This window comes from Zosterops lateralis, assembly GCF_965231275.1.
Source record: "Zosterops lateralis genome assembly, chromosome: 3".
NCBI lineage: Eukaryota > Metazoa > Chordata > Aves > Passeriformes > Zosteropidae > Zosterops > Zosterops lateralis.
The window spans coordinates 73,036,639-73,064,441 of record NC_139764.1 but is presented as its reverse complement, the minus strand read 5'-3'; the positions used below and the strand labels follow the sequence as shown (position 1 = coordinate 73,064,441).

General features: G+C 43.7%; 1 protein-coding gene across 1 annotated transcript; it reads right to left on the bottom strand.

Moving 5' to 3' along the window:
- Window positions 1-69: 69 nt before the first annotated feature.
- FAXC (failed axon connections homolog, metaxin like GST domain containing) lies at window positions 70-27,607 on the bottom strand. Its single transcript, XM_083858455.1, has 6 exons — window positions 27,289-27,607; window positions 26,760-26,895; window positions 21,368-21,564; window positions 13,986-14,203; window positions 8,291-8,407; window positions 70-6,704 (listed from the first exon to the last, which is right to left on the bottom strand). Exons 1-6 carry the CDS (start codon window positions 27,555-27,557, stop codon window positions 6,421-6,423), a joined length of 1,221 nt encoding a protein of 406 aa, XP_083714581.1. The 5' UTR covers window positions 27,558-27,607; the 3' UTR covers window positions 70-6,420.
- Window positions 27,608-27,803: the final 196 nt, after the last annotated feature.

The window sequence follows — 27,803 nt, the reverse complement described above, 5'->3', positions numbered from 1 at the left end:
GGGCAACTCTCAGCTGTTCACAGCTCTACAGAAAGCACAGACACAGAATAAGGACATGAACCAGAAAGGTATTTTAGATCCATTCATTATAATTTACACACTAATGACATACAGCATAAAGACAAAATATACAGATCTTCATATATATGTACATTGATCAACACAGTGCACAATTTAAAGTTATGTTACAATTAAGTGTACAATTTTAAATATGGCTTTATAAACTAGTAATAACAGTGCTAAAATGACATATGTCTTGTGTAGTTCATAGACAACATAATGCAGCTACAGCATCAGAGTCCCCATTTAGAAATGTGTTGCTTCACTTTGTTAGTTAAATCTGTACACTGCACCTAGCTGGATATATCCCTTGCCCATACACATATTCATACACTTTATTCTTGCTGGATTGCACACCCCTGTCTTTGGGACTTCCATTCTTCAAGTATCCTGAAAAATAAAAACTTGCACATTCAAGGAAAGATAAGTCAGAAGAACAAACTAAGAAGTGAGGGAAGAACACATACAATCATAGTGCCCAGGAAAATATCAATGTGACCAGTACAGCCGAAAAAAGCACTTTTTTTTGGGGAGCTTACAAAAGAACAACAGTCACATATTGTTTGCCTTACTGCCCCCAGTAAAGCAAAATTTTACCTAAGTATAATTAGACAGGAATGAGAGAAGTGGTAAATTCGGGGCCACTTGAAAGCTCTGTTGGAAACTCTGGCACTGCTGAAGCAAATGGCACTTTTGTCAACGACTTCAAAGCGGAGCAGGATTTTATTTATTCCACAAAACTTGAATGCCTTTTGGAAGCATATGTTTCAGTTTTAGCTTGTTGAGCTGAATGTGTAAATCATTACATGAAATCCCGCAAACCTTTTCATGCTGAAGTCTGACCAAAAGCCCTTAACGGTCTCCTTAGCCTTGAAAAACCTGGGAGTGGTGCAACCAGGACCCAGAACTAAGAGTTTAACATTGTAGTGACACACAGTGTTTTCAGTGACTGGCATTCCTGTGCTGTACAAGGACTAATACCATTTAACATTCCAAATTGCTCAGAGAGCTGCAGAAACCTCTGTTAAGAAGTACTTTACACTGGGCCACCTCCATAGGGAATGAACACAGAAGACGCCCTCCCCAATGGCCATCAAAGAGAGGACTGCCCAAACCACTGAGATGAAGCTAATTCATGTTGCAACCCTTCTCTCCACCAAGGCAAAGCTCTGAAGACTGGGGTCACTGGCCTGAAAATTAAATGTACACACGTGGTGCAGGGGGAGCACCTTCCCTCCACAGGACATCAGCTCAATACGACAGCCCACGCTCACAGCAGGCTCAAAGCTCTGCTCACTGCCAATGCTCACTCCCCAACAGACCCTTGTCTCTGCAGCTCAGCCCCGGGATAACAGCAGGCTGATGCCCCATAGGAGCCACAGCTACCAAAATGAGCCCCTGCACAGTCTACCCACCACTAAGGAACACCCAAGGCACAGCATATGTGGATAGCCCATAGCACTGATCAACTGCTGAAAGCCACTGCAGTCATTCAGAGTTACCTCCAGTCCTCTGGTTCCGTGGGATTAAACAGCACAATCTGCCTGCTCCTCTGGATAACAGCTGCTGAGATGTATGGGCATGACTCACACCTATGGGTACCCATTTCCACATCCCAGCTACTGGACTATCCAATTAGTTCTGTATTTAGAGAACATAACTTGCTTTATTAGTATCACATGCCTAAATCATAATTTTGCAGTATTTGGGGAGGGAAGGAGGATTAGGCCAAATAGCTACTTGTCAAAAAACAGATTCAAATTCTTATTCAAACATCTAAGGACAAGACCCACTTGAATTCATCCCCTGCCACAGAAATTTCACTTGGTGAGCTGCCCTGCATAAATCTGCACATAACACGCTTTTCCAGCAGGCAATATTTTGTAAGGCTTAGCATCTGACAGATACAGGCCTTTCAAGGAAAACAGTATGAAACTGTCATGATTACTTGAGCAGACATCACTGACAAAAGCAAATTTGTGCCTGAACTGTTGCTGCAGAAATATTTCAGGCAGTATTTTTTCAAAGAGAATATAGATCTGGAGGGACATTGCCAAGGTTTTAAAGATCAAAATGTGTTACTTGCAGTGCTATAATTGGATGGAAACAGTCCTCCAGATCTGAAACATCAGGTTCAGTTTGGTTTTTAAATCAAACACCACATTTGCAGGATTTCTGTAGGACCCATACATCCCAGCGCCTGTTTCCCCCACTCGGTAACAGTGAGCTCTGCTGACAGAGCCAGTGAGACCGACAGGGGTAAACAAATCTCTTCTGACATGACAGAGTGTCACACAGTCAAACACTGCAATTCACATGAAAAAAAAACCCAACAGACTGCTTCAAATCTAACTCCAATGGAAATGCAGGGCTTGCTTTGAACTCCCATTTTCCAAATGAGGGGCAGACCAATTATTCATTCTTTTAAAGCAGCCCTATGGTAATACAAAGGCAGTACTCAGCCTTTGGCAATATTTAAGGTAAAGTAACCAGGGAACGGTGCTCTCTCCTCACCAGGATATGGGCTCATGCTCCAGCTCATAAGCAGAGCAGGTGTCCCACCCATCCATTGGATCAGAGGGATGAGCCAGGCCACAGGTGCAGCCCCAGTCCTCCTGCAGAGACCCACCACTTGGCAACTCCCTGTAATCCCACCGTCCCCTTCTCCACTGCCTTGTCCAATGACCATCCAAGGGCTCCCCTGCCCTATTTTGAGAGGGGCTGGACAGTGCAGAGGAGCCTCAACAGAGCTTTCCTCCTGCCAGTACCCTTCACTGCCATCTACCCAAACCGGGCCAGGGCTGTGGCTGGGACCAGGTTTGGTGCTGACACCTGTGATGCTCTCGGAGACACCACTGACATCTGACTCCTATATCAAGGGGCCCTGAACCCTTCCTAACATCACCCCAGAGTGAGTTTCTGGCTGTGGCAGAGGGACCCCAGCCAGGGAAAAACCTTACATGATCTGTGTCACCTCACACATGATGTCCTGGCACCCATCAGCCTCCAGCTCCTGGCAGAATCTGCTATCCCAGCTCACTTGCTGGCAATCCACAGCTGTCCCAGGTTTCATGGCTGCAGAGACACCTGCTGACCCTCAACCCCGCCAGCAGCACAGTCAGGACCTCCAGCATCCCTACAATGGACTTGCTTGCAATTTTGATCGGTGAGGGAGGAAAAAAAGAAGAAGAAAAAAAAAACCCAAAAGGAAATAAAGATGCTCTCTGACTATTTTTAGTTCTGTACAGCCCCTCAGCACTAACATTAAAAATAGATATGATGGAATGGGAAAAAAAAAAACCAAACCAAAAAGACTGCAGGACTAAGAAAACATTGTTCTTTTAGCAAAATTCTGGAAAGTCAAAAACAATTACTCCCTTTTTAAGAAAACACATTTTTTTCCCCATGCAAACCAAAATAAATGAATAATTCTTTATTTTTTTTAACTTATTGTTTGTTTGTTTTCCCACAACAATTTACCAAGACACCTTTCAAAAGAAAATGCAAGGATTAAATCCTTTTAAAGAGATCTGACCACCCTTAAATGATCTTTTAATGACTGGGACTCCTCTGCTGCAAGTACGCCTTGCAATGCTGAACAAATGGAGAAAGCACAGCCTCCAAACATGCATCAGTAAATGAGTGAGAACATCTCCATCAGAAATTCCAATGCCCTAATTATTTTAAATAGGAACAGATTCTTTTTATTCAGAATATCAATAACTATATTTTTGCAGATAAAATCTCTCCTGACTTGGCCATGGAGTTACTCTGGCATTTCAGGCCATCAGCTCTGCACTTTCAAGACTTATCTTCTTGTGCCCTATTTCTTGTGCTTAGTTTCCTGAGAAGGGTCCCAAGTAACTGGATGATATCTTCCTCCTTGGTTTTGGTTGTCTTTGCAAATGATACTTGCCCACAACATCGACTGCAACATGGCTCCAAGGACATGCCTAGCGAATTGTGGAAACAGGTGTAAATTCACACCAAACTTGGTCAGCTCTCACTGCAGTGGCTCCCAAGCATGAACAGACCTGGGGCTTCAGTGCAGACAAAGGGTGTCCCAGCTTTCAAAGCCATGGCTAACTCCATGTTTCCCCAGAGCAGGCACTTTCCTCTGCACAAGGCACTCCAGGATCTCAGGGTGCAAGCTATTCTTTGAGTGCTGGAGCTATTTCAAGCTCCAGACTCTGTACAACTACCAGCAATTAATATCCTAAAGCAGCTGTCTGCCCTAACTGCTCCTAGAACATTTGGTACAACCAACACATTGTAAAAATTTTGCTGAGGCATCCTGATTCATCTAACTGTAAATCGCTGAGAAAGTTGTAATTAAAATGGGCCACCAACGAAGTCTGCAGTCAAATACCCAATTTTATATGCATATTTAAAAACACAACAGCTCAGTATGTTTGATATGCTCTCTCTACTAAAATCAACTAATCATGGTCAAGCAACACCAAAGTACATGCTTAACTTCAAAGCTGTGAGTAAATCCAATGGATTTATTTTGATCTCTAACCTGCATTTAAGGAGACACGAACATGAAACATGTCAGAACCTGTGCTATCATTCTGAGATCCAGATCTACAGATGTGCCAGCAAAGGCAACTTAAACTCAGTTCTGCTCATGCTTTCAGTATCTGAATTTCTTCATATATATGGCAGTGCTGTCCCATCTCACCTCATCCTGTGCATCAGCTTTAGGGACTGTGCACTGCAAGCCAGCACAGTGTCCAGCACCCCCTGAAGCACTTTCCTAGGCAGCTATAAAGCATTGAATTGCTTGGGCCAACATCTTGCAACTACACAGCATCCCATGCCTACTAATACCTCACACTGCTTTGCAACCTTCATGGGTTTGCTACGTCTGTTGGTAAAGAACACAAAGCACCCACTGCTGAGACACGCCAGACTTTTAGCAACAAATCCCATTAACCTTGTCTAGAAATAGCAGACAGCAGCCATGGGCAGTGAGTAAAAACATAGTAATAATTCAAAAACACAGAAGAAAATTGACCAACACACATTCCAGATGAGCTAACACTGGCATCTCCCTCCTGCATAAACGTATTCTAGAGTACTAATTTCAACCTTCTGCAAAGAACAAGAAAGACTAACCAGCTCCTTTCTGCAGGAATATGTTTTCCTCCATCCTTCCCTGACTGTCTCCAAAAGATCTGGGAGCAGTTCTTTCCTGCAGACCCTGTAATATATGCACCCAAAGTATGGGTAGCTATCAAATAAAATTCCCTGAAACTTTGCCAAATCACAGAACCTTTTAGGTTGGAAAAGACCTTTGAGATCATCAAGTCCAAGTGTTAAAACAGCACTACCAAGTCCACCACCAAACAATGTCCCCAAAGTGCCACATCTACGCGGCTTTTAAATACCTCCAGGGGTGGTGACAGGGCAGCCTGTTCCAATGCTTGACAACCCTTTCAGTGAAGTTTTTCCCAATATCCAATCCAAACCCCCACCCCCACCCCCGGGGCACCTTGAGGCCATTTCCCTTATCCTAGAGCTTGGAACCTGGGAGAAGAGACCAACCCCCACCTTGCTACACCCTCCTTTCAGGCAGTTGTAGAGAGCAATAAGGTCTCTCCTGAGACTCCTTTTCTCCAGGCTGAACACCCTCAGCTTCCTCAGCTGTTCTTCACAAGACTTGTGTGCAAAACCTTTCACCAGCTTCACTGTCCTTCTCTGGACATGCTGCAGCACCTCAATGACTTTCTTGTAGTGCAGGGCCCAGAACAGAACACAGGAGCCAGGGTGCAGCCCCACCAGTGCTGAGACAGGGAGACAATCACTGCCCTGTTCCTGCTGGCCAAACTATTGCTGATACAGGCCAGCGTGCTGCATGAATCTGATGCACCTCAGCACACCACTGGTTTATACTGAAGATGGCAGTCAACCAACACTGCCAGGGCCTTTTCATTACAGCATCAATCATTTTCTTCCATGGAAGAAAGCTCTGCCAGTTATACCTCTTCCGTTTTTGTCCTGTAAAGACAAGATAACAGCACAAACCAGTTGCGACAAATCCTCCACTTCCCGAAGTTCATCCCACTTGGATGGGGGATCTGGTTTTGAACATGAACAAAAATAGATTTAAAGGTCCTGCTGCCTTCTAGACCTCCAGTTTGCCCACATGTGTTTTAAATGTGTTTACCTTGGTCCACCTGAACAACTACACAAAACAAAATATGGTTGAAATAGTCCAAGCAGTATGTGACAGCTGAATCAAGCACAATGGTCTCATCCAAAGTGGTATAAACCTCTTCCTGACCTGAAGGAGAAAACAAATCAGAGTGATCCCAAGAAACAACTTATCTGCACAATGAGAGACACTTGCACATATCACTTGCATTGTTCATGATCTCTGTACTCATCCATGTCCACATCTGAGTCAAAGAGGGAGTGTCCAGTGTAATCTGTGTCAGGTGTTTGGGAAATACTGTTCCCTTCCTCATCAAATGTTTCTGTCCTTGAATAAAAACTGAAGTCCTGCAAAGGGGAGTAAGTCTTGCTTGCTTCACTGCTTTCCTCAGATTCATACAGAGTGTTGTCATCATCATGGTGCCATTCTGGCCAAAATTTCCTCCTTATTCTTTCACAATACATAGCAAGATTAATCAGTTCACCTGCAACACAACACAACAGACTTCAGTAAACATAGCCAGCCAATAATGCTCTAACTCACCTGATGATGCAAAGACACATTAGCTGTGTTTGGAAACAAACTGCATAGGGCCTTTCCAAAGAAATTTCAAAATTCTAACATGCCATCAATCCTCTTAGCAGCTCTGTTTTTAACTTTAATGTAACCACATACAACAAGAAGGGTTACACAGAAATAAACACAAATGCACGTTCACCCAAATAGCAAAGGAAGTATCCCAAATTCAACCTCTACAAAAAGAAATCAAGACAAGACGTTAATACTGTAAGGTGTTTGTAGTAGAACGTTTTGCTTAACTGCAAACACCGGTTCCTAAAGACAGAATTTGATCTTACAGATGGCACAGTATGCTTATTAAATACAATGAATGTGGGGTTTTCACCACCAGATGGCAGCGTTGTCTGCAACATAAATTCATATTTAATATGGCCACTGGCTCACTCCTACAGCTTCCAGCCTTAGTATCTTATGCCTTGTTTATAAATTGCACTTATGCTAACAGAATGAACCATAAAAAAACTCAAAGAAGAAAGAAATAACAGTGTATTAAAGGGGAGGTGCATGTAAAACCTGTACTCATGACAGCGTAAGTAGGTTGATAGGTATACAGAGAATCAACCACACTGCTCAGGTATTTCAATCTATTATCTTCTATTATCTTCTATCTTCTAACAAAGTTCAGCACATTATCTATTTTCATTAGAGACAAACTAATTCAAATAGTAATCCTTCTAGACAGCCATGAGCCCTTGAGAATTTTACCCGTGATGCCCCAGACATCAAGGGGAAGAACTGCATAGCCAATATTTATACCCTTATCTCAAGTGCTCATTATCTGAGGAAAAGAGTAAGTCTGTGCCTCTTAACTGCAAGTTTAGCAGAGCTCTCTTGCACAAAGTGTGTTTACAGGTCAGATGCATTCTTTTTACATTCCTTTTACATCCTTTTCCTCCTTAACACTTCCCATTTTTCATGCTATGTGGTTTTAGTATGAAAAGGGATGCAAAGATACCTTAACATCTCTATCTCCCCACAAAAAAGAATCACACAAACAAAAAAAAACCCTCTGTGGAGAGAAAAGGTATGTTGGTTTCCAATTCATGCAAAAGCAAAGTGACTCCAAAGCCAAGCTGGATTTCTTCCTTGTCTGGCATCTTCAAGAACAGCAAAGGCTGTAACTTCAGTGAGACAGTAGCAATTGCAGTTCTACTATCAAGGAAAGTACTCAGTTCAGCAGAATTTGGCTAATGGCTGTTCTTCTGTTTTCTCATACTTTACCCAGCATTCACTCCTTAGAGGCTTTAAGGCTTTGCCATGTTAAACAGGGAAAAGATCAAGTACAGAAATAAAAACAATTACTGTGTAGAACATTAAAGAGAAAACAATGAATTTTAAGAGAAAACATTACAGGATACAAATGCTACATCGAAGGTAAGAACAGTCTGCTGAAGTACTGTAGTCTTCAAAATGTCCTGCCAACGTACTCCAAGTTTAAACATGGAAAATGCCACCAAGAGCTTTTAATCAGAGACCACTTAAGCTTCTTACCTTTGATTAGTCTCTCTGGCCGCGTCCCTGGTAATGTCCACATTGCCTGTGCCAGATGTCCAAAGACAGTGGCATCAACAGTGGAAACAGTTGATCCCATAATGTACTTCTTGTCACCTGTAAATACAATAGCAAATACTTTTTGATTGGATGTCATTTTTCTTCAAATTAAAAAAAAAAAATCACCGTTCTACCTTTAGTATATTTATTTTACTGAAATAATTTCAATGAAAAGGTTCATTTGTTCAAAGACAGGGATTCCAAAGTTGTTTCTAGGGTTCAGCAGGTGAAATCCATTACTGCAGCTTCCCCTGTGCTCAAGACTTCTATAACAAGGCCAATCACAAAGCCACTACTGGCCAAAGAACCTCCTCTGCTCCTCATAGCTGGCAGCTCTCACACACTGTACCTGTGCTGCATTTAAAATCTGCTCTGCAGCTACAAGATGCCTGAAAACACCATTTTTGCCTTGGTGCAAACCCAAAACTGCTCAACCACAATTCAAAACTGTGAACTTGCTGAAAGAAGCTGGTCACCCTTTACCTGTCATCTATGCAGATCCAGGTTCAATTTACTCATCCTATCAGCTGGGAAAAGTCACACCCAAAGCTTTCCTTTTCCACTGTTTGTTCAGGATGAAATGGATGCACCTGCAGTGACTGCTCAGAAATAATCTGCATTCTCCAGGAAGAGGACAAAGCTGCAGGCGGGAGTGGACAGGTCTTCTCACACTCCACCACTGCAGTGCCCTCACCCCCACTGACCCCTGACAGGTAGAAATCCAATAGAGGCATGTCAGGCATGCAGGCACTAAGTGAAAGAGCAGCCCTTTAGGGCTGGTCTGGTGCAGTGGAGGGACGTGTCTGCTCCTCACAGCAGCTCTGCCTACCGCCCTGGGCACCCCAATGTCAGGATCATCCTAAATGGCCACCACAGCACTAACAGATGGGTAACTAAATAAGACAGGGAAGAAAAGACATGCTTCAAAGCCACTGTTTGCAACAAAACATCCACTGTAGACTTGTTTTCCCATCACAGGCAGGAGATCCAGAACAAAGACCACGCACAGAGCACACAGTGAAACATGAAGTATTGCAGAGGTCAGGTTAGCTCGTTGCACTGTTCCTGTCTCAGCCCAAAGTGCTATAAACTCTGTGAAATGTGGTACCTAATTGAATTCTCAAAATCCAGTTATCCCCAGGACACATATATCTACCTCCCCAGGACATTCTTCTGAGCTGCCTGTAATTCAGCAGGTTATTCAATGTTAGGTTTATTGACCAAGTCCAGAGGAACTGTCCAGTGTAAAATGCATCAAATCCCACTGTACAGTACAAGGAATGCTGCCAATCCCCTGCACAAAAGCACAGCAAAACAGTGCTCAGGAATAGCCAGTAACAATAACCTTCTCTGGCCTGTCAGATGTCATTTGAATGTGCAGTTAACCCTCTCCAGCTCTTCTACAATTCCATCAATTTATTGTTTGAAAACTCTACAGGGTAAATGTTGTGTCTTTTTGGTATTTATCTGACACCTAAGCACCCATCAATCTCAATCACAGCTCAAAAACTTGTCCCCAAACCATAGTTATATGCCAGGACTAGGAATTTAGCACCATACAACTGGGTCTTGAGATTCAATCCATAGTGAAGTTGTGCTGGGAAGCAATACTGTCATTTCCACCTTGCTACAACTAAAGCAGGCTCTGAGTGAGGGCTGCATGAGCCCATTCTCTGGTTCCCCAAGCACAACACCCCACACCTTCAGGTGCATGGAAATGAAGGGCAAGAGGAGAAAATAAAAGTTTTATGATGTGAGATCATAAAACTCCCAATCTTAAGTCATGCTGCACCACAAAATATGGCATCTGTGCACATTTTCTCCCGCCATTTCCAATCTGTTCTCAAAAATTCCAGTGCAACTTTAGTCCAGAAGACTTTATGATAGACCAGATATCTCTTTGTTAATTTTTAGACAAGATTACACAGTGTCTGTCACATCCAGGCTGCCATAGCACTGATCATTTCAAACACCTCTCAGCATTCCCTGGCTAATCCAACATAAATGAAATCACCCAGTCACACTGGACTTGGATCAAGTTTGTACTGCCCAGGAATTTGAGAGTACACAACTCCACTGTTTACAAATGCATGCACCAGCTACTTCAACAGTAGGTCAAGAAACCCCAGCAAGAGGCAGATCTGTGGGACACAGGCCTGCATCCTTCCACAGAGGCAGGTACAGCACCTGCAGGCTCCTACAGGGCATTTAGCTAACTTTACACGCTCGGATCCAGGTTAGTCCAACCTCTGAGTTTTCAGCTCTGAGGACCCCTGCCCTCCCCAAAGCATCAATTGCTTTTCAAAATCCACTTCAGGAAGCTGTTGGTCTACAACTCCCTGCTCAAAAGGCCCATCGACCAAAGAGCCTGAGAGGCAGACAGTTGAGAGGGCCCCAACAGATTGAAGGTCATTCATCTGCCTCTTCTAAACAATTACCAAAATGTGTATTTTTATATATTGCTAATTCATGTGCTCATTCCCCACACTTTCTTACATTATTACCAGGCAGTAGGAAACTGCTACAATACAAGGAAATTACATTTGTGGTTTAAAGACTGCAAGACAGAAAGAAGGGTGACACCAATGGGACAGACTGATCCATTACAGTGGGATTAGTTCAAATCTCTATGTTTATAAGATCTGGAGGAGGCTGTCAGGGAAGTGGGTATAAGGGAGATAGAAAAATTTTTCTCAGAAATAAAAACAAAGGAAAAAAAAAGCACCAAAGATGTGATTGGGAATGTCAAAATTAATGTCATAAGAACCGGCAGCTGCAAAGTTATCATTCTCTGGAAGCAGCTCTTAGAATTAAAAGTTATTCTTCTTCCTATGTGAATGGCCCCCTGTTAAAAAAGGGGAACATTAATCTGATATTCCTGATGGCTGACAGCTACAGTTTGGTATGCAGCTATTCTGCTCCATAGGCATTGTTTTAAGCTCTTAAGATAACAGCCAAAATCCCAACTGCTTTCTCTTCTGGGAAAGCACTTGGGTACATAAATATGGAGGGGAATCTCACAAAGATTGTGCAGGCAGTAAGTTGACTGACTGCCTTCTCCTTCCCCCTTTGAAACAGGGGAGCCTCTAGTCAGGCTGGAAGTCTTCATCCCACCTCCTGGCCCCACTGCAGGATACTATCTGGAGGCTACACTTACTAGACCCAACCATAACCACAGATGGCTGGAGAAAACACGAGCATACTAATGTTAATGAAAATTAAGGCAATTACAGAAAAGTAGACAAACTCACCGATAATCAAAACGGAAAATATAATGATTCGTGTAACTGCACACTGACTAATCTGACATCCATTTCTGAGAGGAAGATGAAAAAAATGTACAATATTCAGCTGGTAATGTAATAAAATAACAGGAATACAGGAAATGCCCATCAAGGCTTTTTGAAGTATACAGGCACATTCTTAACAACAATCTGGAATTAAGAAGAAAAGCTCTGCTGCTAACATATGTATAGTACAATTAAAAATTCAACAGAGTGAAGAAATGCTTGAAGATTTCAGTGTATTTTCCACAAAAGCCAGAGACAGATTATAGCATTTACCCTTCACAGGGAGATGACCCAAGCAACCCAGGAAGGGAGAAATAAGTAGGAAGAGCATCTGTCTGCAGGCAAGAATCGAACAAACTCTCATTTGAAACAAGTCCAATTTTGAACAGATGTAGATAGTGACTAACATCTGTCAGCAAAACGTGGTGGCACCTCCACCTGCTGAAATCTCATAATCATAACTGGAAGGCTTTTAGAAAGCCATCCCCAAGCCTGCAAAAAGGCACAGGCCTCAAGACAGCAGTCAAGCACACTGATTCACAGAGAACTGTCTAGATCATTAAATGATCCCTTTGAACTTGAAATCTTACAAATCTGAGTGTCAGTATGCACTCCAGAGAAATAAGCACGTCAAGATACTTTTACAGGTACTAAGGCACACGTTTTAGTTTTCTCTTGAAGGTTCTGCCTGCTCTTAGCCGACAGGGATGACTTTAGCACAGACATATCCACTGCCACTCCTTTCAGCCTGACAGAGTTGTCTAGCCAGAACCAGGGAGCTTTGCTGAGCTATTAAGTCACAGACTGAACTTGCTCCAGCTCCTGTCCCAACCCCACTCCTCCTTGTGATGAGCATGGAGCCATGCAACACCAATCTCAAAACTACAGCACCCATAGTCCCACAGAGGAGAGCACCTGAGGATGGCCACAGCTCTGCAGCAGGTAGGACCAGATCTCCTCTCCTAAAATGAATTGCTCCCTCCCTTCCTCCCTCACAAAAAAAAAAAAAAGGACCTCTTAATCTCCAAACAACAGATTTTCTCTGAAGAGGCCTTAGAATAGATAGCTTGCTTCTATCTTGTTAACAAACAAAATGCAGCATAAGAAAGTGCTGTCAAAAGAAGAGCTGTTAAGAAATCTTCCCCTGGCCCATCGTGTCCATGCACTTCATGGTTCTTTTCCCGCCTTGTTCCCCATCCAGCCATTCAGTGGGTTTGTTTCAGAAAACAAAGTTATAGAAAACTATACAGCTAGGTCCACTGCAAATACCTTCCTTTCCAAAACAGCTTGGAAGTCCAGAAGCATGTTTTTTCCTTCCTTTTCTTAGCAAGCACTCAGCTTCTGCCTTCTGCTGGGCTCTCCCCAGCTTGTTCCTTTCATCCACTCCACACTTGTCTCTTTACAGCATGTGCAGTGTGTCCCCCCTCTAGAGCACAGGGCAGGGAGGGGCATCCTCCTGTCCTCCACTTAGCCACCTCTTTAAAGCAATTGTTACAGGGAACCACACACTGGTACCATCTCTCTTGGTTTCTCACACAAGAGAGACATAAGCTCAAGGAAAGTGACAACCTGCACCACAGCAATTCCTCAAAATTTACACAGATGCACAATATGCTTAGCTCTCAGAAGGCAAGAAGCACAGTGCAAAACAGTTCCAGTGCATACTTCCATCTGAGCCACACGACAGAAATGAGGTTCATGGAATTTAGCTAAATGAAGTCAACCTTAAGATTAATTGTATGGGATCCACCCAAGACAACTAAGAATCTTAAACACACCTATTTTGACAGCACAGAACCATCTCCAACTGGGAGCTTTGAATAAAGCTGCTGACACCAACCAAACTCAACAAAGTTCAGCTCATCAAAATAACAGCTGCAAAGGGTTTTCAAATGGCAGCCTCATAACAATCTGTCAAATAGCCACAAATAAAAAACAGGAAAGGAAATACAAATAGAAAATAAAAAACTACACATACACCCCCCACACCCTCCAAAAAGCTATAAATAGGAGATTTCATTTGCAGAACTAAACACTACACTTTCCTAATTTCATATCACTAAATGCTCTTCCAAAACAGCAGGCCACATTTTGCTACTCTACATACAAATACTGTGCTCAGAGAAGGAAATCCCTTACGCCTCTAGACACACAGTTTGGAAGCAAACAGCAGGATAAGAAACAGTGTCTCTGCCAGAGCAAGGAAGGCACTAAATGACAGCCTCTAGCTTCTGCCAAAATGAGATTATTTGTGTGTGATCAAGCTGTCAGGAAGCACTCTAAGTCAATTCCACCCTGTGGAGAGAGGGGCTGTGAGCAGAGCACCATAACTCACTGTACCTTACCCAGGAGGCCGGCCAGAGTCCGCATGTCCTTCTCCATCAGCGTGTACATCTCCTCCTCCGAGAAGCGCCCAATGCCGTGGCCGTACATCTCCCGCTTCACGATTCCTTTGGTCAGATGGCAAAAGATCCACTTCAGCAAGTCGCTGAAGGGGCCAAAAAGCGAAACCATCTTTTGCGTCTCATGAAGATTTTCCACCCACTGGCAATAAGCTAAAGTCCTAGAAGGAGGCAGAAAAATGTTACAGCAGTGCAATCCCCAAAGAGCCCAACACCACCCTGCAGAGGCTGGCACAGAGGTCAGGCAGGTGAGCGCCCACTGCCCTGATGGAGAGGCAGCTTCCATACACAGCAGACTCTGAGGCACAGCAGACTCGAGTGCCAGCAGAGCAAACCCACTTTACAGTACTTAGGCACACTGCCCAGTGCTTATTCTCTCATTAAATCATGACTCACTTCAGGAGAAAACAAGATTCGTGTTGAAATATAAAGTAAAAGCTGCAGAATTCTGCTAAACTCATGTAACAAAGCGCAGTGCCAAACAGAGTTTTTAGCTAAAGACAACTCACTGCACAGACCAGGGCAAAACAACAACAAAACAGCCCCCCAAAAAAATCAACCTTTCTCACCAACCTTTCTCCTTTCTATACTGCTGACACTTTAGGCAAGTAACTTTGTTCTAACATAAATAAAGGAGTAATTTTTCAGAAGATTTCTCCCCGGAAACTAAGAATAACACAATCTTTCAAAAATAAAATATAAAAAATTAAGAGGTAGTGGTTATTGAGCTGGTTTTCTCCTGTACTCTTTCCTGTCTTCAAAATGCTGATTTTATGAGAGAGATATTTCTAAAGGACTCTGCTGCCTTCCATGCTTTTAATATTCTTTTTAAATGTCTTTTTATAAAAATTTCTCATCAGCCTAAATTTTTGTTTCCCACAAGTTTTTGTCCTTTATTAGTATTACAGGCAAACATCTTGATTTGTTGCTCCAGAAACCTATAAAAAAAGAAACATTACCTTTTTTAATATCCAGCATCTTCAGAAATAACAAATAAACCTGAAAGACCATAAATGTGAACTTTTGTCACCAAGTCCAAGGGCTGTTGGAAAAATGGCTAAAGACATCTCAAAGTAGACAAGATAAACATAGGAAGCGTGCAGGATCTCAGAAACACTGGGAATTGATACACATACTCCAATCCAAGCCATTCATTATTTTAGCTTGGAATATGACTTTTGCTTTATCACTGTACATATTGCCAATTCTACATAATTTCCTTAGTGCTGGTATGATTCACCTAATTCAAGACAGGAAAAAACACCAAACCAGTATCTCCTGGAGAACTCCTGTGACTTCTTTTGATAACATACATTTTATCAAACTCACACTGTCCACTGCAGTTCAGTGCCTTCTGCTCTAACTGGCTTCACTGAAGTCAGCAACAGTGAGGTGTGAACAGGTTTTGCTGCAAATGTATAAACAGGGAAGAACAAAAATGCACCTGCTCTGCTACTGATGGCTTTGACCCTCAACAGATTTCTCCACAACCTCTGGCACTGTATAATTACAACAAAAGCATCCTGCTGACATTGCACATGCTTCAGCACCACTTTTATAATGGGGTGTTCTGCACAGTCCTGGTTTTCCAAACTTGATGGATGAACTCAAGTAACTGAGCAGGTTTCAGCAATGCAAAGTTTGAATCAGAGACAGATTTAGCAGAGGCACCAGCAATTTAAGAGGAATGTGAAGCAAACAAACACAGCAGTAAAGCACTACTGAAACTCCTGATGCATTGACTTTATCTGGAAGATGTGGGGTGAGACTGCCTTGTTCCAGGAACAACGGTAAAACAGGATTTAAGACAAATGAAAGAAGGCCAGCCTGAAGGCATAAGGGCACTCTACAGAACAGAATGTTGCAGCAGTCATGTTTCACTGGCCTGGCAAAGGACAAGGTCTCTTCAGCAGATACAGCTCTGAATAGGAAAAACTCTTCATGTGAACACTAGGAAATAATTACAGTACTATGACTTGGGTTGGAAGGGACCTTAAACTTCATCTACTTCCAACCAGATGTCCACTGCAGGGACGCCTACTCCTTGGGCAGGGATATTACTCATTAGACCAGGTTGCTCCAGGTCCCAGTCAACCTGGCCTTGAGCACTTCCAGGGATAGGGCATCCGCAATTTTCTGGGCAACCTGTGCCTCACCACCCTTCAAGTAAAGAACTTCTTTCTAACATCTAATTTACATCTCCCCTCTTTAGAAGTGTTCTCCCTTGTCCTATCACTATCTACCCACACAACAAGTCACTCCCTCTTTTTTATAACCCTTGTTTATGTACTGGAAGGCCACAACAAGGTTTCCCTGGAGCCTTCTGCTCCCAATGCTGAACAACCTCATCTCTCTCAGCCTGTCTTCACAGGAGAGGAGCTCCAGTCCTCTGAACATCTTGGTGGCTTCCTCTGGACCTGCTCTAACAGGTCCAGATCTCTGTTATGATGGAGATTCCAAACTGGAAACAGGTAGGGTCTCACAAACACTGAGGAGAAGGGGAGAATCACCTCCCTTGACTTCTCTTGATGCAGCCCAGGACGCCATCTCACACTGTTGGCTCATGTCCAGTTTTTTCATCCACCAGAGCCCCCAAGTCCTCCTCCACAGTGCTGCTCTGAATGAGTTCTTCTTTAAGTTATTATTTATTATTTGAATAAACTAAGAAGAACTTGATCTCTGAAAACACTGCTCTGTCTTGCTGCAAAGACCCTCCTTCCCCAGGATGGACCTGACCTGCTTCATCTGGCAACTCTGCAATACAATTTAGTTGCTTTAGGACAACAGGCCTGGCCTGTAGAAGGGCAACAAGAAAAAGAAGTCAAAACAAAACAGAAAAAGAACACAGGAACTCCACTGCAGCATTTTTCAAATCACCCCAGTTGCACAAGATTAAACCTGGCCCTATGGACTCGTCATTATTATTGCTCACTCTAGCCACACCAGTGAGCTGGCATCACACTAAGAGTGATCAACCATGTCAAAAACTGTTTTAATTTCATAAAACAGAATGAACAAGGTTTCCCACAAAACTAATCAGCCCATACTTTAATGCAAAAATATATTTCCCCAAAGCTCACTTGCTTTGGGGAGAGAAGGTCTCTGGGTCTGGAAGAGGCAGGAATCAGATCAGGTGTTTAATGACCACAACAGCAATGGAGAACTACATAGGATTTAGGTAATCCTGCTTAGGCTAAACTGTCAAGCACAAATCTTAAGATGCCTGCTTGTCTCTCTGAATGAGCAGAAATGTTACATGTCCCAAATCTCAAATTTACATGGGCAATGAACGCAGCTAAATAGACAATCACAGAGTTTACTTCCAAAATGTTACATTTCTGAGTAGACAAAACAAGGAAAAAAGTAGGCTCCAATTCAGGGAGAGTTAAAAACTTCTAAAACTGGCTTTAGAAGCACTTTGTTAAAATAATTCTCTTCAAGGGTTCATTAATTTGTGTTTTCTACCAAAATATGCTTCTCAGCATTTAATTCCACCCATCACTCCTCTATTCAGACTACATTACTGGAGTATTATCAATATTACAAAAGGTTAGGAAATGCCAGAAACTGGGTAGTCTACATAATCTACTTCAGTACAGCATAACCATATATTTTACACTGGAGTAAGTATTAATGGGATGACATAATTATTTTAAATATTGGTCTGAATGGAGCATTTTGGAAAACATTACCATTCACATTTGTACCAGCACATCTGTACAAATCTTAAGAGCATAAATAAAACAATAATGCATTAAAGAGCAAGGCTGTGGGGGTGAAGTAAATCAGAAGTCTAAATGTAACCACAGCTTTGGCCTCAATATGTAAATCAGGCTAGGAGATGAAGAAAGTGACTCATCAACAGCAGCTTGCCTGATTATCCCAAAACTGTCTGAACTTCAAGGCAAAGGGAAGGCATTCACAAGGATGTGAACAGGGAGTTATTTTTCCTATCTGAACCTGTGCAGACTAGAATTTCTTGATATACAAAAGGATTCTAACAAATTCATTCCACAATCAGCTGTAGAAACCCCACCTCCTGTGCAACTTCTCAGAGCAACTGGCTTTTTAAGCCACCAGCGGCATCCAAGCCTCGTGACTGTTAGCAGCAGGAGAGACGCTGCTCTTAAAATTGGCTGGATGTGTTTAAACATATTTACATTATAAAAATATTTTATGTTTAATATGTGGCAAGTCTGAATACTGACCGAAGTCAGATTCATCCATATTCTCAAATCACGTTCTTCCTGTACTTCAAGCATTCATCAAATACAATGCTTGCTTCTTGAAAGACAAAGCAAGAAGTAAGTCAAATGTATTTGCAAGTGTATCTATACATGCACACACATTTACAAATCACACACATACAGACACATTTATAAATCACTACAGCTGTGTTTGACAATACAGCTCAACCAATCTAATGGGTTAGTCTGCTTAAGCCGAATATTCAAGGCTTTATGTTCTCACTAAGCACATTAGTGTTACTGACCTAAGATCCGCCTCCTGAGATGGAAGTGACAGAAAGCAGCTCACAGTGACTGCTTGCCCTACAGGCACCAGGAGCTGCCTGGCCTGAATCCCAGCACTATTGTCGAGCCCAGCATGCCAGTTGCAGAAGGAAGTGAGAATCAGACCTGTCTTAACCAGAGGTCTGATCCCACAAATGTGCTGCAGTTACACCAAAAACCCGACACATTCCCCAAAGGTGGCTGTGGGTGCCCCCCTGGTTTCTGGGGGCCCACGGGTCACTGCAGGCAGTGGAGGTGACTCAGAGCAAGCCCACAGCAGATGACTGAAGTCCAGGACCTGCGATGAGAGTCACAAAATTATTCCATTTTCATCTCTTCACTGCTGGCTCACCTCAACACCCATTCTGCTTAGAGGACTATTTTTTCTTCTGCCAACTAAACATAGCAAAAGCCTAATGGCTTACTGCATTCTCCAGGGACTGGAGCTTCAGCACCAGCTCAAATCAGCCTGTGCATCTCAGAGATACGCTGTAACCCCAGCATGGGAATAGGCACGCTCACTTGTCTTTCTGCCTGAGCCCTGCTGGGTGCCACAGCCCAGGGCAGAGAGTCAGTGTCCAGACACTGAGATTCCCAACAGCCTCGCACTGCTCTCAGCTCCAGCCAGAGCAGTCACTTCCACAGGTAACAGACACTAACTGCTGAAGATGAGCCACTGCCTTGGCAAAACTAAACATTTCTAGAGGAAATGCTGATCATACACCAGGAATAGCTCCACCCACAGACAGCACACCACAGGATGTACTTTTCTTCTTTGTCCGATAAATGTACTACAGTATTACTAATTAATGATGAAGCTACTCTGCATGCTGCTGGCAATGAAACAGTAGGAGTCACACTATGTATCACTGCTTTGGAGGCTTGGTTTTATACACCTTATTCTGCAGAAAGGCAATCTCTGTTTCAAATTCCTCACCATGGGACACAAGGACACCAAGAAAAAACCCTAAGTTTCTGGTGGGAATTGGGCAGGTTCAAGGACAGATGTGAAGGGATCCCACAACCACAGATGCAATGCTGTCAAGGAGAAATATGGTCCTACAGAGTGAAAATCTAATTTTACTTTGGTGTAAGTAGAGGATGGCCAAAGTTGTTCTCCAGGAATTACAGCAGTACAACTCCAACACCTCATGGGTCAGTCTTACTACAAGGAATACTGCAAGGTATAACCTCACCAACATATCAAGCCTCTGGTACAGCCAGAGGGAATACAGTAAGACTTACAGTTGGACTTTTTACTGCACTGCAGCAAAAATACATGTCTTAGAGGAACTCAGCTGTGTGACTACTCAGGAAAGGCAACAGGGATACACAGCTAGGCATGCACATCTCTGTTCTTGATGTAACTTTGTCCGCCTGTTTTAATGCCCCCCTCTCTGGGCCAGTGCCTGAATTTTCAACATCTGTCTTCCACACTTCCACAATATGTCATGTCCAGCAGTGCCCAGCCAGCTCCGGAGGAGCCTGGATGGATGGACAACATCTTCACAGTGGAAAGAACTTTGCAATTGAGACACAACAGCAGTATAAGCCTGCCATCAGTAATGATACATTTAACGCAGTTAAATCTATGAACCACGAAACAACTGACACTAAGGCGAGGAGATGAAGCATTAGGGGACTAAAAGGCTTCATCCTCCCTTTGGCAGCTGTAATAACTGAGGGTGGAAAAATGAACCAAAAAAATGTTAATTTACAGGCTGCCTGTATCATGTTTGGAAGGCTATGACTGCAGATGGGTATAATTGGTGAAGACCATACTTCTTGAAAGGCAGAGATTTAATTTCTAAAACAAATCACTTCAATCTGCTAATCACTGAGTGCTAAAATTGTTCTCAGGAGACACTAAAAATTATTTTAAGAACTTTATGTACACATATTGCTGCTGATCTTTGATCAAAAGGTGAAAGAAAAAGCAGGTAAATGCATTCAATTTAAAAATCACACATTGTTTTGAACAAAAAAATGTGCAACACAAATGCAAAACTTAGTGTAGTAAGGACTTAAATGCATACTAGAAAGTAAACTACTGGGAGAAAGCCTTGTGCCTGCTAAGGCAGAAAATGCAGCATCCAAGATGCATGTCTACCTGATGCCTCTATGCCCAAACCGGAAAGGGCACTTAAAAAAGACTGAGATGTAAAGCACAGAGGAAATCACAGGTATTATTTTCAAAGGACAGTAAAATGCAGAAAGTACCAGAAAGGTTCTGTTTCTATTTTCCATTCATATACATACTTCAGCTTCTCAAGATACTGTGATTAATACTGTACACTATCAATTGGCATTATTGTCAACAAAATACATCAACGGGAACATCCTGTGTTACAGGAAAGGCGATGATCCATATCACTCACATGTAATTAAAATCAGTCGGAGTAAGAAAACAATATTCTGAATTCAACACAAACACTGGATTCATTCCTCTATGCCCCCCAAAACCACAAATATATTCAGCCACCTTGATCTTTTGGTCTTTTTTAACAAGGCTGCTCCTATATAGAAGTCAAATTGAACAGAGGAGCCTCCCACTGCTGCTTCCTTCTACAAAGCTGCAATCAAAGGCCCTGACTTTACCTTGCTTATACAGCACAACTTTTCAAGTGAATTATCCCTGGCTCATACCACCATACACATACAGGAACAGCAGTTTCCTAAGATGAAGAGAGTTGTGAAGTTAATAATTGGGTACCCAAGATTTCTGTAAGAGAAAATAAGCATTCATGTGGAGGCCCAAGCTCAGGGACACATCTGACAGCACAAGAACAAGCCAGCTTTGCCATGCAAGCTTACCAGTACAGGTGCTCCTCCACCATTTTGGTCACAGCTCTGGAAACAGCCCTTTCATGTGGACCAAGGTGTTTATTTAAATTCACTCCAAGTTTCTCTTCCAAAAAGTCAATAATGAACTCTGTGCCAGACACCTTCTTGTGGTTGTATTCAATCCAGGGCATTTTCCCTTGAGGGGAAAGTTTCCCATCAAAATAGTTCTAAGGAAAAAAAAAATCAAATAAATAAACAAATATACACACAAAAAAAAAGCCCTTCAGGTTCTGTTTCAATGAGAATAAACGTTTTTAAATAATTTTCTGTGTTTTTAAAGAAACAAATCCACAAATCTAACAAATCTTTTTTTTTTTTTTAATTAACACTCTAGAGTAGCAGTGGCTATTCAATCACAGCAGCAGCCCTACATAACAATTCGGATAAATTATTTCCAGGCCCTGCAAGATGTTCCATGCCTTTATTCTGAATGCCATGTAATATAATTTTACTTAAATTGTATTATTTCTTATTTAAATATGTGGGTTCTTTAAGGGTTGGAGATGCTCAGATTTCCCAGAAGATCAGGCCTGTTATTCTAAACAAGTTTTAAATCACAGTTCTCACAACTAAATTCAGTTCCTGCACACATCTGCACTTTTCATATTAAAAGTACCTTAAAAAAATAAATTCACTACCCAACTCAGACAGCTGCATGGACAAAACACAGACCATCACAAGCATATATGAAAGGCAGTATCATGCCCTTCTGAGCAGAAGAGAAATCTGCTTTCAGCAGCTTCAAAACTTAACAGATCTCAGACATTTACACTCCAGTTACAACTGGGTCTCCCAAGAGCCCAGCACAGCAGAGCACAGCACTACTGCACTGCTGAATACTGCTATACCTGCTCAGCACAGCACTCACACAGAAGCAGCTATGTGTTTTTCCCATGACAAGGCGAACACACAGATTTGAGAATTTCCATCTCATGTAACAAGCATGAGAGGAAGTGCCGGCTGCCAAAACACGATCAGACATTTGTCTTCAATTCTCTTACTCCTGAAGGCAGAGACACAAGGCACAATCTTTTTCCTTTCCTGTGATTCCCATCCTCGCATCCTGTTACTCAGTGAATGAAAACTCCTAGCACGGAAACTGAACAGTAAAGGCTCTGCACTCAGTCTCTGGCAGTCACCCCAAGCACTTCAGGACCTAGCTCCTAATTGCTGGAGGTTTAAGATTTGGAGTTCTGGATTGATCTGTTTGGGTCTCAAGTATTTATCCTTCCTGAATCCACTTAAGATGGATTAAGGTGCTCTGGCAGCAAGGAGCATACACCACAACAGCCTCTGCTCAGTCTGAGAGCACCAGCATCCTGGCTGCCACTCCAAATGCAGATGTGCAGTGCACCAGGATCATGCTGCCATTCCCAAAGGCTCTTGCCTTCCAGATGAAAACAAACCGGTAACACTTCTGGGAAACAATGCCCGCTGGCTGCAGCCTCTTCCAGGGTTTGTGCCCAAACAAACAGCATGGCAGGGACACTAGATGCCTCATGTCTCACTCCCAGCACCCCTGCGTGGGTGAATAAAGCACCTGAATCCCTCCCACACACACGTGTGGGTGACAGGGGGCCAATTCCATGGCAAAGCTCTAAAGCCGCTGAACACCTGAAACTGAAAGGAGAGCACTGCCCTGTCCTTCCACCTTCCGAGACCCTTCCTTCATCAAAAATGGTCTCTCAGCACTGAAACTGACTGACACATTTCTGTAATTTTTCACTAAGACTTTATTACAGAAGCACAAGGTTTTCCTGGAACTACACAGCATGTTTAGAAGATCCTGAGCATTGCTGGCTTAATCTTCATTAAGGCCTTCCATTAAGATATTTCCCTTCTTGTGCACAAACACTGGCGGTTTGCAGAAGCTACTGGACTCGAAGATGTGTATATGACATCTTGCAATTACTGCAGTCCATAGCATTTGCAAGCCAGAAAAAAGCAAGTTGTTTATTACTCAGCTTCTTCAAGCACATATATCTAATACATATAAATACATTGCCTAAGAAGATTTTCGTGTTTTGTTACATACAGTTTATCAAACAAAATAGGAAATATCTTTCATTGACCTGAGAAAACCTTAGTCTCTTGAGAAATCTCTTATACTGTTCTTGTATCCACTGTTTTCAAACAGACATTTTTAGGCTTGAAACGTCATTATCCTTACGGCTGATGCTAATTGCTATCAAATATTCCACTCAAAAATTGTTCCAGCTGCTAAGCAGGAAAAAGCTATGGTATTATTAAAAACCGAAAGCAAACCAAAAGAATATCCCTTTTCATTCACAGTACATTAAGTGCCTGCAGAGTAACAATACCAATAGCTCTACAGAACCTCATTTATAAGGAATTTATAAAAAGAATGGCACAAGGTATTTCTAGGGTAGTTTTACAGTACTACGCAGAATAAATTATATTTCACATTTTCAATTACTCCTGTTTATGATTTTACCTTTACTCATGTCTTTTCCTAAGGAGGCTGCCATTTCCAGAGACCTGGCATGAAAACAGCACATTCCTGCTGTGCTAATTATTTATCAGATTACATAAAGGCTCAGCTCTTCATATTCTTGAGGAAATCAAGGAATACCCAAAAGAGCACACAGAAAAGGGCACTTTCAAAGCAAGCTGTACCAAGAAAAGCACCAAATGTTTTGAAAACCCAGCTAGGGATTATGACAGCCCAGCTGGGGTGGTGCTGCCCAAATCATTTTTCATGGAAATTCACACACAGAGAGGCAGATTCAAGAAAACATAAGCACATGACAACAGCACATGTGTTGGGAGAAATTCAGGTGAGAGGAGGGTAGGACTATGTGACTCCAATTCTTATGTTCCATTAAGGCATATTGTATAACACAAAGCACAATGCTCAACAGTCTGATGCACTGTAATAAATACAAGGAACCAAAGGTGTAAAAGCAGTCTGAGCATCTTACTGTCTTCACTCCATTTCATAACCCTCCCTTCAAAGCAGTCCCTCCCCAGCAAGGTGATGACCACAGCAGGTCTCCCGGGATGAGCACCAGCTGCCACCTGCAGCATTTCTCCACCATGGCCCATGACAGTGTGCAGGAAGCAAGGTGTTTCCTTCTGGTGCTGCTGCAGCCCCCTGCACACCCACCCTGCTGCCTGCCAGGCAGCCATCGGATGCCTCTGTCACCTACAGCATCCTACGGGTAACACAGCCATGAGGGAACAAAATAAAAGTCTACAGGCAGAGTATAAGGAACTCCAAGCAAGAACGGTGCCCCCTCCAGCTCCCCCCCTGCCCAATCCCACAGCAGCATCCATACTTTCCTCCACCTGCCAAAGCCCAATGCAGCACCATACTCCTAACACAAGGACAGAAACAACATCTACTTCTTCCAGAAAATAGAGCTGTGTCCTCAGCTCATAAGGTCAGCTCCACCAAACTTACCTCTAAAACTCTTCAGAGAGTCAGTAACCCCACAAGCACCTTAAGCCCATGAAAGCCATCATGGCTAAAAGCACCAACTTGGTGTTCCCAGCACCTGCAGGACCCATTCCTGCTCCTGCAAAATGGCACAGAGATCGTGTGGGGAACCAAGCTGAGTTAAAACCAAATAAACTAAAACACCACAGCTCTATCTAGCTAAGCCAACTCGGATCAGCCTGAGCTGCCACAGAAAAGCGTCTGCAGGAAGGGACAAGAGGAAGCAGCTGAAGGTAGGAATGTTGATGTTCTTGTCAGCTTAGTGTACCCACAGCTAGTGAGCAGGGATAGAGAGACATGCAACACCAAAAAGCAATGCTGACCTTCAGTACAAAAAATAAAGAGGGGAGGATAACCCTCTGGAAATTCCTCTCTCTAAAAAGCTGTGTGATTTCCGACTAGCATGAGCTCTCTAAACAACTCCATTCTGAATCACACAAATGCTGTGTTATCTTTCAGAAGTGACCATGTCCTGTCACAACCATCTTTAATAATGCAGCTTGCTTTAGCTACTCTCCACCAGAGCAAACACGACCATCACAAACCTTTGAACTGCATCAGCTGCCATTAGAAAGAAAACAGATCTCACCAAGAGAGTCATCCCCTCAAACATGCAATTTCTACCCAAATTATTTTGAGAAAAACAATGTGCATAAAGTCCTCCTGCTCTAAGGACATCCTCAAACTGCGGAATCTTGCAAGTTCTGTAAACCTAAATGAGGAAAATACATCCCACAGGATGGAAGTCTTCCTCGCTAGCTCTAGTACGCCCAAGTATCTGATTCAAGTACCACTGAATTTTAAGAACACATTAAACTCAGGCTTTTAAAGAATTAAGCAAAATTTACTGATTAGACTTTTTTCTCTTCCAATGTAAAGGAATTTAGCCACATATGAAGCTAAATATTAATTGCAAATGTGTTAAAAAAAAGTTATAATAGGGTTGGTTTTCTGTTGTACAACATTTGACTTACACAAAACATTCTTCCTAACACCTTGGTATAGAGTGAAATGCCAAACTTACATTACCTGAGAAAAAACAGATGGAGAAGAAAAAAGGAAAAAAAACCCAAACATTTCTTCTATCTAAGATCTTAGATCTTATCATCACTATTTCATCATCTTAAAAGCATTCAGTGCTTAGCACACAAAAAAGAGAGAACAATCCCATGTCTCAAAGAGCCTGTGTGCTGTACAGCTTGCCAACTCCACAACAAGACGTGCCACACCGGCAGCGTCCCAACTCGACCTCAAGGCTAATGGGCAAGACCACGAGATTCACATGTCCAGTCTCACAGCTTTCACCTGCTGGAGCAGCTCAGGCTTCATTCCCTGCAGGAAGATGGCATGGGATGCACCCAACCACAGTCAAGGAGCAGTATTCATGACCTCTAAGAGGAATCCTGACTCACTTCTCTGGGGAGGAAGGATCAGACATGAGAGGTGAAGCAAAAGGTAAGCACTTCTTCCCAGGAAAGCTTCAGAGATAAGGCCTCCAGAAAAACAAGAACCTGCAGCTGTCTAATCTTGATGTCTTCAGCATGGTGAAATTCAAGGGTCGAACAGGGCTCTGCTTTAGTTTTGGGGCGTTATTTAGTGTTATATAAACTCCAGACTATTCTCTCACTTCAGCATTTCCAGCCAAGTTAACTTTTAACATTGATTTAGCTTTGCCAGTTAAATCTACAGCTGTTCCAGATAATCTTATTCAAGTCATATATTTAAAGGTTATACACCAAATTTAATTGGAGACATAAAGGTGTTGGCATACCCACCCAGTTGTAGGTGTATGTTTACATCTCCCTGGGTGAGACAGACTGGGGGGACAAGGGACAGGACGCCTGTGTGCCATTTCACACAATTACAGAGAGCTGCAAGGCACAGGCAAACTGCACCACGTACCTGGTAGGGTAAATCAGCCATCCTCAAGTACGTTTCCATTTTTAGGCAGAACGGGGATAAACTCGGAACGCCATTCCGAGGCCTTGAAAACTGATGCAGTATGATGGCATCTTTCGAATCGAGCTCTTCCTCTTTCCTGTAAAAAAAAAAAACCACCAGAATTAAAAAAAAAAATAAAAATGGACAGGTGCATGATATATCAGTACATTAGACAAAGGAGAAACCCTGGTAACACACTGGCCATCCCTTAAGGGGCTGCGGCAGGTTTTGGCTGCCGGGTCCGGAGGCGGCGGGAGGGCCCGGCCAGGGCCACCTGTGGGGGCGAGCGCAGGGCCCGCCGCGGGGCCGCCAAGGGCGAATGGGGGAGAGCGGGGGGAACGGGGGGAAAGAAAGGTAAGTGGCAAAAGCAGGGTGAAGGAGAGACCCCAGCCCGGGGGACCCGCCAGCCCGGCCCGAGGTGTGAGCGCTGGGAGCGCGGCCCGGCCCCGCGGAGCGCCCGTGTCCCTCAGCCCCCGGCCCGCGGCCTCACCGGATGGCCAGCAGCTCGTGCAGCAGGTAGGCGGCGGCGGCCAGCAGCGCCCCGCCCGTCAGGTACAGCGTCTTCTTCCACCAGGAGTCGGAGCCCAGCGCCGCCATGGTGCCGCCGCCGCCCGACAGCGGGAAGGCGACGATCTCGCCCCCATAGAAGGCGGGCGGCGGCTCCTCGGGCCCCGCGCACCAGCCCAGCGACAGGCTGCGGTTGCGGCTCAGGTCCGCCACGCAGGAGCGCGGCGCCGCCAGGCCCACCCCCCACAGCATCCTGCGCCCGGCACCCGCATCCCCCGCCGCCGAGCCCTGCCCTGCCCTGCCGAGCCCTGCCCTGCCCAGCCGGGCCCTGCCCTGCCCGGCCCTGCCCTGCCCAGCCCGGTCCCGCCGGGCCCAGCCCGGCCCCGCGGCGGGGAAGGGCCGCGCTGGGCGGCTCCGGCGGCTCCTCAGCCGGCGCTGCGCGGCTGCGCCACCGCGCTGGGAAGGGAGGGGACGGGGATGGGGAGGAGAGGGAGGGGA